This window comes from Chelonoidis abingdonii, chromosome 1 (genome assembly GCF_003597395.2).
Source record: "Chelonoidis abingdonii isolate Lonesome George chromosome 1, CheloAbing_2.0, whole genome shotgun sequence".
Taxonomy (NCBI): Eukaryota; Metazoa; Chordata; order Testudines; family Testudinidae; genus Chelonoidis; species Chelonoidis abingdonii.
This window is the reverse complement of record NC_133769.1, coordinates 110,914,819-110,928,377: the sequence shown is the minus strand read 5'-3', so window position 1 is coordinate 110,928,377 and position 13,559 is coordinate 110,914,819. Positions and strand designations below refer to the sequence as shown.

General features: G+C 42.4%; 1 protein-coding gene across 2 annotated transcripts in view; it reads right to left on the bottom strand.

Moving 5' to 3' along the window:
- CREB3L2 (cAMP responsive element binding protein 3 like 2) overlaps nucleotides 1–13,559 on the bottom strand; it is a 128,210-nt gene that overhangs the window by 39,175 nt on the left and 75,476 nt on the right. For both annotated transcript variants that reach the window (XM_032783197.2, XM_032783198.2), the window contains exon 2: nucleotides 6,584–6,800. In XM_032783197.2, coding sequence (XP_032639088.1) covers nucleotides 6,584–6,800 — 217 coding nt within the window. The remainder of the gene's footprint in view (nucleotides 1–6,583; nucleotides 6,801–13,559) is intronic.

Below are 13,559 nucleotides of genomic sequence, written 5' to 3'. Positions count from 1 at the left end.
AGGGTTGTTTTTTAAAAAAAAAAAAAAAAAAAAAAGCATGCTAAGTTATTGCCTTCCCTCACAAAACAGAAAAGCATCTGTGTGCGACATCGTGGTTCAGACACTCCGAGGAGGGAACAGGAGATCTGAATTCCAAAGAATAAACAATTGAATCAACTGACTGTATACATTATTATTGTACTGTAAACGTATTGAGTAAGTTATCACACAAAAACTGGTGACACACTGGCCATGAATATCATTGTGTGATGTGTGGATGGTTAGAATGTAAAAGAGTTATGTTCCTAAAATAGGTTTTGGGGGCAGACTTGATAAACAAGCCTGCTATAGACAAAGGAATGTATATTTACCTGTCTGGATCAATCTTTGTAAGCCATAGACAAAGAAAGTACACTTATATATAAAGGTAAACAAAGCAATCAAGCTACCAAGCAGCTGAGGAAACAGCTTAGTAAGCACATCAGGGGACAACTGGCACCCCCAGGAAATCTTCCTGGCTCTTGAGGCCAAGACAATGGACTTTGGGAAACATAAGGAGAGTACAAGATAGCCCAGTTATCCATCACTAGATGGATCATATGAGCAGAAATTAATAAGACTGGGACTTCTCAGGTTGGAAAAGAGACAACTAAAGGGGGATATGATAGGTATGGGGATGGTGTCCCTAGCCTCGGTTTGCCAGATGCTGGGAACAGGTGACAGAATGGACCCTGGATGATTACCTGTTCTGTTTATTCTCTCTGAAGCACCTGGCATTGGTCACTGTCGGAAGACAGGATACTGGTCTAGATGGGCCTTTGGTCTGACCCACTATGGCTATTCCTATGTTCATCACTTAAGGGACAGAGACCAGCACCCTCAGAGCCTATGAACAGTGAATCCTCTTGGCCTGAAAGGCAGGACCTGCTGAAAATTTGCTGTGAGAAACGGTTTTAGGCAAAGGCATAGCTTACTCAAATTAAGTTTTAGGCACTAAAAAGCATGGTTTTTGTTTTCTTTGTAACCCTCTTCTGTCTTTTATTCTTGCCTGATATCACTTAAATCTGTGTTCTGTATTAAATTTATGCTTGTTTGATTACAAAGCCAGTTCAGTGTGTTATACTGAAGTCAAGCGGGAGTCCTCAGCTACACTAACAGGCTAGTGTGTGCTCTGTCTCTTTGGAGGCAGCAATCTTAGTAACTTCTGTGAGGGGGACCAGTGAGGGGGACCAGACACCACAGGGAGACATGTCTAGGAAACTCTGGAACTGGGGTTCACTGATTGTTACCTGCAAAGCAAGGTTTTGACTGGCATAGGCAGACAGGCTGGAGTGTCAGGAAGCTGACACAGTTCCGCAGCAGCAAAGCTCTCACTTGCATACAGGCTACACGGTGGCTTACGGTTCTGGGTTCCCTGAGAGTGTCACGCTGTCCCGCATGAAGTTTTACAAAATAAGGGCTCTGTTCTACAGGGCTAGATCCTTAAATTGTATCAAAATCTGATCTGATTGGTCTGTACTTTTTTTCTGAGCTCTCTTTTCGTCATTATGGATTCCCTCTGCATATATATGCAGAATCCTTTTAACTAGCCTGCTTCTGTTCCCCTCCTGCAGAATTTTCTCCGCTGTTAGTAAGATCACAACTCATCTCCATGCAGTGAATGCAAATATACAGCAGTAGGTGTGAAGCCATCTGCTCAGTGGGCTAATATTTTAGAGAATGCGATTCCTTGACACATTCTTTATACTCAGCCTCTTATCTGGCCTCATCTCTTGATTTCCGCCCCCCCACCGCCCCACATATACTCCAAGTACCTAGGGCCTCTTCTGGAAAATGCAAGATTGTTTCACAATACCTCTTCTGGAATTTGACGATCCTAATCAGAGGTGAAAGTAAACCGGTATGGTGTACCGGTAAGAAAGTGGCTGCCAGTCCACAGCTCACCGTACCAGCAGGGCTGCTGATGGGGCAGAAGGGCAAAAGGGGCAACCTCAGGGCCTGGTGATTTAAAAGGGCCTGGGGCTCCTGGCTGTGACTGCAGCTACTGCACCAGTGGCTGGAGCCCCAGGCCCTTTAAATCACCACCAAAGCCCTGGGCAGCACAGGCCTGGCAGTTCTGAAGGCTGACTGGGGGGAGAGTCTGGCCCCAGCCCCGCCCCATCTGCCCAAGACCCCTCCCCTTCTGGGGGCCCAGAGCTGCCCCCCTCCACACCTTGCCCAGGACCCCAGCCACCCTGTGTACAGGTAAGCAGGTTAAGTTACTTTCACCTCTGATCCTTGTCCTGTTATCAGTTAATTGTATGCAGATACTCTGTTAGTATGTGTCTTATTATTCCCCCAAGGACTGAAGTTAAAATTGGACAGGAATTATCAGCACTTGTGCTCCACCCACACCTCACTTCATTGAAGATAAGTGACAAATTCAGTTCTTAACCCCATATCCTCCAGTACTTCCACAGTTCTCCGGATTTTTTCCCCCCTACAAAAGTCATCAGGACAATTAGTTCAACACTTAGTCAATGTATTTAACACCTCTGAGTGCTACATCTTGCAGCCATAAATGCAGTAAATTTTCCCCTAAGTATTCTCCAATCTGTTTTTGTTTTAACAGTGACTATGGGCCATGCTAGTGACTCCACTCCAGAGTTACAATCTTAACAGCTCTTATGGGAATGTTCTATATAATTTAACAGATGAAAAGTTTTCTAATTTTCTATTTTTAAACCCATCTATTCAATTATATAGTAAGACTATCTTTCTCTATTAAAGTCTATAGATTTTTAACAAACACTTTGAACCCTATTTAACTCCTGGTGTTTCACCCCTATTGAATTTCACTGGACTTGTCCATAAAGGTAACTAACAAAACTCAGATCACTTCCTGCATTACAACTTCTTCAAAAAGATGCTTTCTATCTGAAGTTTCTTGTGCATGTTCTCTGGCCATAAGATAAATTTTCTTACATAAAGAGCGTGAAGATAATCAGACAAGGCAGCTTGGAAACATGAGTGATATTGGAGCTTTTTGGTAAGTAACATTTTTGGATCATTTCACAAACTTTCACCTAGAAATTCTTCATTGGTTTCATTCAGTTGTCCTCAATGAGGGCCAGTGCCTTTGAGTGATTTTAGGAAGTGTGGTTGGGTTATTTAAGGTTAAGTAACAGATGAACAGCTTAGACCAGGGGTCCCCAACACGGTGTCTGTGGATGGCATGGCGCCCGCCAGGGCATCTAAGTGCACTCGTATACTGGCCAGTGGACGGGCATCCGCCTAAATGCTGCCGACAAGCAGCATCATCCAGAGGCATCACTGCCGAAATGCCGATTTTCGGTGGCATTTCAGCGGCGACACCTCTGGATGACACTGCTTGTCAGCAGCGACGCCTATTGACATTGTTGCTTATCGGTGGAGGCTTATCCACTGCCACGGTCCTTCGTGGCTCGTTGTCTGGTGCCCACCAGACAAAAAAGGTTGGGGACCACTGGCTTAGACTGCTAATCCTATAAACCTAAGCACTAGTCTCCCCCCTTTTAAAAAAAAAAAATGCAGCTTATGATTGTACTGCTTTTCATTGCCTTGAAATGTAAACCAGTTAGAATGAGTGAAAGTCTGTCAACGCTTTTATTCTTAATAGTCACCAGTTATTCACAGTCCTATCCTATCCCCCCTCCCAGCCACTGGCTGTCAGAGCTCTATCTTACCTGCTAGCATCTTCACATACATATGCTTTCCCCACCAGAACAGGCAGGTTAGGGCTGAATCTTCTCCCTCCCTCCCGGCCTACCCCCATTTTTCCCTCATATCCCTGCTCTGCAAGTCAGTGCATGTGCCAGCAACTCTGCTATGAAAGCTGCTAACACTCACCATTCCTTGATCCACAGCCCTTCCCCTATGCCCAAGCACCCCATAAGAGTTGTACCTATTTACACAAGGTTTCTATTACTGCTTCAGTTGTCCACAACTCTTTCCCCCTATTTTCCCACCCCCAGGAGCCTAATTCAGTATCTCAACCGTTTTAGAATCATTGGGCCAGAACGTCAGCTGTCAGAGCTATGCCCATGTCCACCAGCTGAGAATCTGGTCCGTTGATTACATCTCCTTCCTTGTTTGTTAGTGAGCCTACTTCCTCTCTAGTGTTTTCCCCCTCCCTCGATATATTTATAGAAGTCTCTCTTACTCACATCAACCTCATACCAGCATTAACCAGTCTATTTTTTTGCTACCTCATCTTCTTCCTGCAAGCCTTAGCTAACTAACATTTTGGTTTATTTTTCTTCCCCTCTCCTTCATTTCCCAGAGAGGTTCTTTTCTAGTCTTACATCTACAAGTACCCCATAGAGAAATGACACTGGACACTTCTTGTCTCACTTCCCCGCCCCCATCCCATTTCCAGTGAATGGCAGCAGTATGTTGAACTTTAATTGCAGTGACCTAGATTTTCAGACTTGGGCATCTGAAGTTAAATGCCTAAATACATACATTATAGTGCTGTTGATTAATCACAATTAACTCACATGATTAACTAAAAAAAATTATTTGGGATTAAAAATGTTATCGTGTTTAATCGCACTGTTAAACAATAGAATACCAATTGAAATTATTAAATATTTTTGGATGTTTTCTTCATTTTCAATTACATTGATTTATATTACAACTCAGAATGCAAAGTGTACAGTGCTCACGTAATTTTTATTACAAATATTTACACTGTAAAAATAGTATTTCAGTTCACCTCATACAAGTATTGTAGTGCAATCTATCGTGAAAGTGCAACTTACAAATGTAGATTTTTTGTGTTACATAACTTCACTCAAACAAAACAATGTAAAACTTTAGAGCCTATAAGTCCACTCAGTCCTACTTCTTTTTCAGCCAAGTGCTAAGACAAAAAAGTTTGTTTACATTTACGGGAGATAATGCTGCCTGATTCTTCTTTACAATGTCACCTGAAAGTGAGAACAAGCGTTCGCATGGCACTTTTGTAGCCAGTGTTGTAAGGTATATATGTGCCAGATATGCTAAACATTTGTATGCCCCTTCATGCTTTGGCCACCATTCCAAAGGACATGCTTCCATGTAGATGATGCTCATTAAAAAAATAATGTGTTAATTAAATTTGTTTCTCTCGCAGGAGAATTGTATGTCTCTTGTTCTATTTTACCCACATTTCATGTTATAGCAGTCTCAGATGATCACCCAGCTCATGTTTGTTTTAAGAACACTTTCACAGCAGATTTGACAAAACGCAAAGAAGGTACCAATGCGAGCTACAGCATTCAACTCAAGGTTTAAGAATCTGAAGTGCCATCCAAAAATCTGAGAGGGACGAGGTGTGGAGTCTGCTTTCAGAAGTCTTAAAAGAGCAACACTCCGATGCAGAAACTACAGAATCCGAACCTACAAAAAAGAAAATCATTTTCTTCATCTGAGTCAGGTGCCACCAGCAGAAGGTTGAACACGTGTCGGTCCACTCTGCTTTAGACTGTTACTGAGCAGAACCTGTCATCAGCATGGATGCATGTCCTCTGGAATGCTGGTTGAAGCATGAAGGGAAATATGAACTTAAGTCACACCTGGCATGTAAATATCTTGTGACGCCAGCTACAACAGTGCCATGTAAACGCCTGTTCTCACTTTCAGGTGACATTGTAAACAAGAAGCAGCAGCACTATCTCCTGCAAATTGTAACCAAACTTGTTTGTCTGAGCGACTGGCTGAACAAGTAGGACTGAGTGGACTTATAGGCTCTAAAGTTTTTTTTATTATTATTTTTGAATGCAGTTATTTTTAATACATAATTCTACATTTGTAAATTCAACTTTCAAGATAAAGAGATTGCACTACAGTACTTGTATTCAGTGAATTGAAAAATACTATCTTTTTTTTTTTACTGTGCAAATATTTGTAAACAAAATATAAAGTGAGCACTATACACTTTGTATTCTGTGTTGTAATTGAAATCAATATATTTGAAAATATAGAAAGCATCCAAAAATATTTAAACAAATGGTATTCTATTATTAACAGCGCAATTGCACGATTAATCACAATTCATTTTTTTAATCACTTGACAGCCCTAATAAATTAGGCACCAAAATGGGTGGTAATTTCTTCAGTGCTGTTGAGGACTGAAGAGTGCCAAGTGCTAAGCACTGGATTTAAAAGTCTTGCATTAAGCAGCTTAATTTGAAGATTTTGGGATGGTGTGGTTTATGAGTCCCTAACTTTCTTCTATGCTCATAAGAAAGAGCTCACCTGGTAGCCTACTTTCCTCAAATCTCATTCCCCTTTAATAAGCCCATGTTTTAATATGCTGAATTCCAGTAACTCACAGTCAGTAGTTTCAGCTGAGTGGAATCTCTCTGCCTGGTGACAATCTTAGTTTATGCTGTCTGCAGATTTATAATCAAATTAAAAACATAGGTTTTCCCCCATTTATTTTTAGTCATCATTCACTCTCATGCATGCTCACATTTTACTTTACTAAAAGTATTACCAGCCTAGGCTTGTGCAGCTATGATATTATGCCATTCACAAGTAATGCACGTGACAGCAATTTCTTCCACAAAAGTCAGCATCAACTCATCCGCATCACCGTTACCTTCATTGAAGTTGTCATCAGTCGAAACGTGGGTCAGTGGGGACTGGGGGCGAGAGTCGCCACACAGGGAGTAGCTGTGTTCTGCCTGGATGAGGGGAGCTGGGGATGCTGGGGACAGTTCCACTTCCATCATCTCATTTTTCTCAGACATGAAGGGGTCATTCAAGAGCTGGCCTAGGACATCCTGCGAAAACTCATCCAGGAACTCCGTGAAGTGCTGGGAAGACAGAGGGGGAAGAACTCTTATCTAACGGGTGTCTCTGGCCAACAACAGAGATGCACTGACCAAAGTAATTGCAGTATCTGCACCACGTGTCTGTGCCAGTTAGGAACAGAACCCAGCAGTCCTGCCTCCCAATACCTGCTTTAATCACTACTCCACACTGAAGATAGAACAAAAAGGTTCTCATGTATGTACGTAAATTTAGCTATGCTGACTCATCATCAGCAAACTGTTACAGACAATTACAGTTTTCCTTATTTATGGATTGCTCATGAAGTGAGCACACCATATACATGGAACCAGATTCTTAGTTGCTGGACGATGGCAGAGATCCATACTGAGGTGTACGAGTGAAGGAGCAGGCCCTTTAAAATGCCTAGTTGCTGTGGTGATTGGCTCCCTATAGAAGTCTAAGAAACAGAAAAGCCCATGTTGCTGAAAGCAGAAAATAAGATCAATTGCCATGTTCTGAAGCCAACCCCTTTGTTCCCAGTATGCAATTTGGAGTGTGTTGCATTAATGAAAAAGCATATTTCATCCAGTCAGGCAGGGAAACATCCTTAAAGATTTATATTCAAAACATATCTTTCGTACATGTAACCTGTTCCATGGGGTTTACATGTTCACTGAGCCACAGAAAAAGGATGGAGGGGGAACCTGGTGATCAGATCCATAGTATTTAGTGCACCCATCAATCTTTTAAGCCCAAGTGTACCTATTCCAGTGGTGTGGAACAGTTCCTTCATCTTACCCTAGCGTAGAGAAAGGATCAAAACCCTGAAGTTTGTGTGTTCTGGATTAAAAACCGCTAGTACATTTGGTTTAAAGAATTACATTCAGGCTGAATAGCTGCATGTTGATTATTTTTGACCAGAAGCTAATGTTAAAGTTCAGGTTCTCAACTCTGCAGTAATAGGCGTTCTGACTACCAACATTAGTAAGACCTTCCCTGGTGCACTGCAAGGGTTACATTTAAGGTGCATGAGACTTTGTCTATTATTAGAGAAACTTCCTGATCTGAACCAAACTTCCCAATCTGATTAATCCCAGCTCTGGGGTAGTTTCAGTCAAGATGCAAACTTTGCAGCTCTTATAAAATTTCCTTCGAGGGGCAGGAGGCTTAGTGTGCGTGTTCATATTTAGTAATTGCATTTCGGGAAACAATTCCAGACAGCGGCACGGCATACACAGACAGACAGAGTATGATAGTTTCCATTAGTCACACACATACCCAGGCGGTTCTCTTTTCGTACTCCAAATAGTAAGCAGAAGATAGAAATGTAACTTCTTCCAATCAGGCATCCTGCATTAACAGCTAATGTATACAGGAATCTTTAATTAATTGGACTATAATATCTTGAAAGTGGAAATTAAGTCCCTGGTTTATTTGCTCTGTTTTTGCAAGCAGTGCCGATTTTGGCTCTTATTCACTCTCCTGCACAAGGGAACACAGATTCAAGATTTGGCTCCCTTGAGCATAAATTAAGAGTTTAACTAGTCAGCGATGTGTATTTGAGTAATGGAAATGGTGCTCACATACGCCCTCATTTTATAGCTCCAGGACAGCTTGCAAACTAAAAGCCTTGTACTGCGAAGTGCTGACTGGTCTCGAATCAAATTAAAATCACTGGAAATTTGGAGTGCACAGAACCTTCGGGGGGAGCAACTTGCAGGACTGGGTCTTACATCAGTATTAACAGACTCCTGCCACTGGGGACAAGAAGAGGTTTTTATTAGATTAAAGAGTAGTGAAAAAAGGAGGAATTAGGTCACTGACTATGCTAGTCATGAAGCTGGCTAGTGACAAGGCTGTTAAAAAGGGACAAATACATGCATACTCTTATCTTTAAGTGCCCTGAATGATAACGCTACTAAACAAACTCCAGGCTAGTACTGGTTGACCCAAAAAAAAGAGTCATGACCACTTCAAACCATTGTTTACATGAATTTCTAGAGCCAAGGACTCACTAGTGCATCACTTCCCATGCGCCTCTAAATATTTGGAATAGTAGGTATGCATCATAATTCTCCACTGTTGGACACGCAGGCTAGAAAAATAGGCCTTTATTTGCCTATCCTATCTCCGTCAAAATCAAAATGCCATTATTGACAGGACAAGGTATTCAACTATTGCCAAACTGTAATCAAGGACAGAAAGTGCTGCTCGAACAAGTGCAAGACATGCATGGACAATCCTACGAGAAGCAGCACTGTTCTTAAAAATGGGTTTTTCACAGTGCATATTGCTCCCTTTCCTGCATACCCATGGAGCCCATCAGTCATTTGTTTTCAGTTTTATAGGGCAGGCTCAGAACATTTCTCTCTCTAAAATACTTGTGTGTACTTATTCTGATTCTTTAATCATGAGGATACAAAACAAGCATCCCAATTACCATCTCCCATGTCTGATCCCACATCATCTATTTCATTATTAATTATTAAAGAAAAAATGACTAAAAAAAAACAAAAAAAACTTTCCATCCCAAAGGATCCTAAAATGGAATTTGCTACCTTAAACGAATATGCCAGAGATCATTTAATCCAGAGATTCTCAACCTTTTTCCTTCTGAGCCTTCTCCCCCACAGATAAAAATTCCATGGCACACTGGTGCCACAACTGTTTTTCAGTAGATTAAAAACCAGGGCCTGCGTCAGGGATTAGCAAGTACAGCAATTGCCCAGGGCCACACCACAGAGAGCCCTGTGTAAGAGGACTATTGGCCCCTTACTAAAACTCAGTGAGTGGGGGTTTTTTGTTTAGTTTGTTCCCCAGTACCCACACAAAAAGAAAAAAAAAAAAAGAGGAAAGGTTGATGAGAAATCAGGACCCTGAGATTGACAGTCCCCAGGGCAGGGGTTCTCACAACAAAATTTTTGGTGACCTCAAAGTGCAGCCGCCAACTCTTGCTGGTGGCCATGCTGACAATTATTCCAAAAATACTTAACTTTCGGGGGGGGGAAAAATATATTTGGACGTGTGTGTGCGTGTGTGTATATATACACACACACACGTCCAAATCATTGTAATTTATTGAATCTTTTTGCAGACTCAATAATAAACATCATGTACAGTTGTGTCTCTTCTTTACAGGACCCTAAACAGAATAGAAACAAATAAGGTGGTCTGCAGGGTCTTGTATTTTTTGTTGCCCTTTTTTTTTTTTCCCCCTTCTTTTCTTTTTTTTTTCTTTTTTCTTTTTTAAAGGAAGACTTGCTAGCTCAGAGGTGAGCAAACTACAGCCCGCAGGCCACATCCGGCCTGCGTGACCCTCCTGCCCAGCCCCTACGGACCCCGTCACAGAGAGTTGGGCTTCTTTTAGGGATTGGCTTTTTTTGAAATGGGATTAGCTTGTGTTTTTGGCTTATTGTGAAAGCGGGATTCTTTATTTACAACATGAAAAGCTGGCAATGAAGTGAGGGCAGTGCCAGACAGAGAAAACATGAGAAGCAGCCCAGGGAAAAGAGTCATAGCAACAAGAGCCAGAGAAGCAGCCCAGGGAGCAGGTCAGTGCTGGGAGAAGAGTCATGGCTCTGGTTGCTGCAAGAGAGGCCAGAAAAACAGCCCAGGGAGCTGGAGGCAGAGCAGCAGCAGTGCTGAGGCAGAGTGGAGCTGGAGCAGTCCAGACCCTGGGTGCGGTGAGCAGCTGGGGAGAGCGAGGGGGACTCTGGGAAAGAGCCCAGCGTGGGCAGACAGCCCCAGCCAAGAGGCCTTGCAGGGCAGACTGGGTGGGAATTGTAATCCTGACAGGGTTGAAAACTGCTGATTTAATCCACCTCTGAAATGCAGCCACCATGCATGTTAACAGTCCAAGGTAACACTTTAGGACAGAAGGCAGAAAAGGATATTGCATCCAACTGTGCAAGAAAAATTTAGGTAGGTAGAATGTAATTAGCTGGATTGGAATTTAGCCAAAAGAACCAAGGATAAGAGTTCTACACTTGCAGTCAAAGATCCCACTGGATTCTTTGCAACCATCCAAGTCTTTGGATTCACATCTCATCCATGAGATAGTTTCCTCCAGGAATACAGCACCCTGGCTTTTATTCGCACAACCCTGGGAAGGGACGCATATATTGAATCACCATCTCATCATAGCAACTATAAAAAAACATGCTTGAAGGTATCCCTTCCAAGTATTGACATGGTCTCACCTTACCTGGATGTCATAAATTACCAAGATGAAAGCCCAACGCAATATGGCTGCAGACCAGTTGGCCACTTGAAGTATTAAAGCAGCCCCAAGGCTAGCCCCATCTCAGGAGTCTGAGCAAGTCTATTAATGATCCAACCAGTGGATCAAATTCAGTAACGAATCCAGGTCACGTACAACCTGAGGCACATTGCACATACGCTAAGAACAAGAATGTTCTTCGGTGTGGAAGTTGTTAAGAACAGGTTAGACCAGAGATCGGCAACCTCTGGCACGCAGCTCGCCAGGGTAGAGCCCCCGGCAGGCTGGGCCGGTTTGTTTACCTGCCGCGTTGGCAGGTTCGGCCGATCGTGGCTCCCATTGGCCACGGTTCACTGTCTCAGGCCAATGGAGGCAACAGGAAGCGATGCAGGCCAAGGGATGTGCTGGCCACTGCTTCCTGCAGCCCCAGTTGGCCTGGGACAGCGAACTGCGGCCAGTCGGAGCTGCGATCGGCCGAACCTGCCGACACGGCAGGTAAACAAACCAGCCCGGCCCACCAGAGTACTTTCCCTGGCGAGCCGCGTGCCAGAGGTTGCCGACCCCTGGGTTAGACAAACACCTGTCAGGGATGGTCTAGATTTACCGGGTTCTGCCTCAGGACCTGGGGATGACCACCTGAGGTTCTATGATATTATGGTATCACAGCAGCTTTGTAGATGCTATTTGACTTCATTTGCTCCAAATTTGACACTTTCTACCTCCACTTTTCTGAGAGGGGAATTTCCCTGGACCACCTAAAGAAACAAACAAAGAAGGAATAGTATTTGACTTCACAAACCCGAGAGAAAGAGGACCTGCAGTGCAGAGGGGAAATTTAACATGCTTCTCTTAATTTAGGCTTTTTACTTTCACTGATAGCTTGATTGCAAGCAATCAGCAGGATCTTGGGAAAAGAGGAACTAGTACCAAGAACAGGAATGTTGCACACACAATATACAGAATCTAGGTTTAAAAAAAAAGTTCTGTCACTTTGTTCTAATTGTATTAATCTTGCTCTTTATGGTTTTGTGATATAACCCAGAATGCTGATCAGCTGTGGATCCTCAGTCAAGCTGCCAAGGTTCAGATAACACAGTTCAGAGTCCAAAGACAAACAACTGGAGAGAGCTGGGTCTCTCCTCATTCAGTTTGAACCAGCACAAAAGCGTTCTCACTCAAACTACTGATACTTTTGGTCCATTTTAAATCACTGCCACATGGAACACTTGTTAAAGAGGAACTTAAATTATATTTTAAAGGAAATTAAAGTCCTCGTTCAACACTGTTGCATTCCTACACAATCAAAAAACAAAGGCATTTCAGCAACAATTATAGGGGAGACTTTCAAAAGGCACAAAGGGTGATTAGGAGGCCAACTTCCATGGACTTCCACTTAACTGCACTTTGGGCTTCAGAAAGCTCCCCCCTTATAATGCTTGTCTGAAATTAATTCATGGGGTCCATCCAGTTTAGGGTGACCAGATGTCCCAATTTTATAAGGTCAGTCCCAATATTCAGGGTTTTTTCTTATATAGGCGCCTATTTACCTCCTCAGTCCCATCCTGATTTTTCATACTTGCTATCCTGTCACCCTAGTCCAGTTACAAGTGGAAAGTGCATCAGAAAAACAACCACCACTACAGGTACCCTAGTGACAGTGTCAATAGAGAGGTCAAAAAGACTGAATAAGTACAGAAACTCTCATCCCTAGATGAGGCCCAATAGGGGCAGCATGGAGAATCTTACATTGCCAAATCCCTAGATATACCTGAGTATTGATAAAGAGCAAACTTCTGTATTTAGGCCTTTCAGTCTGGCATCTCTCACCAGAACAGAGTTCTTCTAAAAAAAATTGCACCAAAAATTATCTTTTTTTGTAGCTCTGCAAATTAACTCTTGTGATTGCCAACTTCTTTCTACACTCACACCTCGGTATAAACTGCAGCAGCAGTGCCAGTACCTTCTACAGATAAGTGTCGGAACAATGAGTCAACTTGTAGGATTAAACTGTCTTCCCTGCATATTAAAAGGATCTCCTTTTATATTTTTCTTGTGCATTTTTGTTTTCTTTTTACCTTGATAAAAGTCGCTGAATGAGAAAATTTAAATTATCTTTTTTTTTTCCTTTTTTTTTTTTTTTAAACAAACGTAGTAAAGGATGCTTACAATTTTCAAATGTATGAAAAGGGAGAATTTTCACTGCTGCTGGTCTACAACTGTTCAGGACATTTGCTTTGATCTATTCTTGCCTATGTCCCCAGTGGTTGCTGGGAGCACGGAACTTGTAAAGAAATCACATGTGGTAAGCAAACGAGAGAAGAATCCCAGATCCAGGAATGCATGGAACTTTAGATAGACTGATTTCCCTACACCCCCCCTGAATTTCCCCAAACACCCCACCCCCCGGTTTTGTGAGCTAGTTACATACCAATTCAGTGACTGTTTGGAAATCTGAATTTAAACTGAAACATTAATACACACTTTAAAAGCTTATACAGTGTATGATAAAATGTGTATCTGAAAAAGTATAATAGATTTGAAAAGTATGAACATAGACTAGCTTCCTTATACAGCTGTTTTT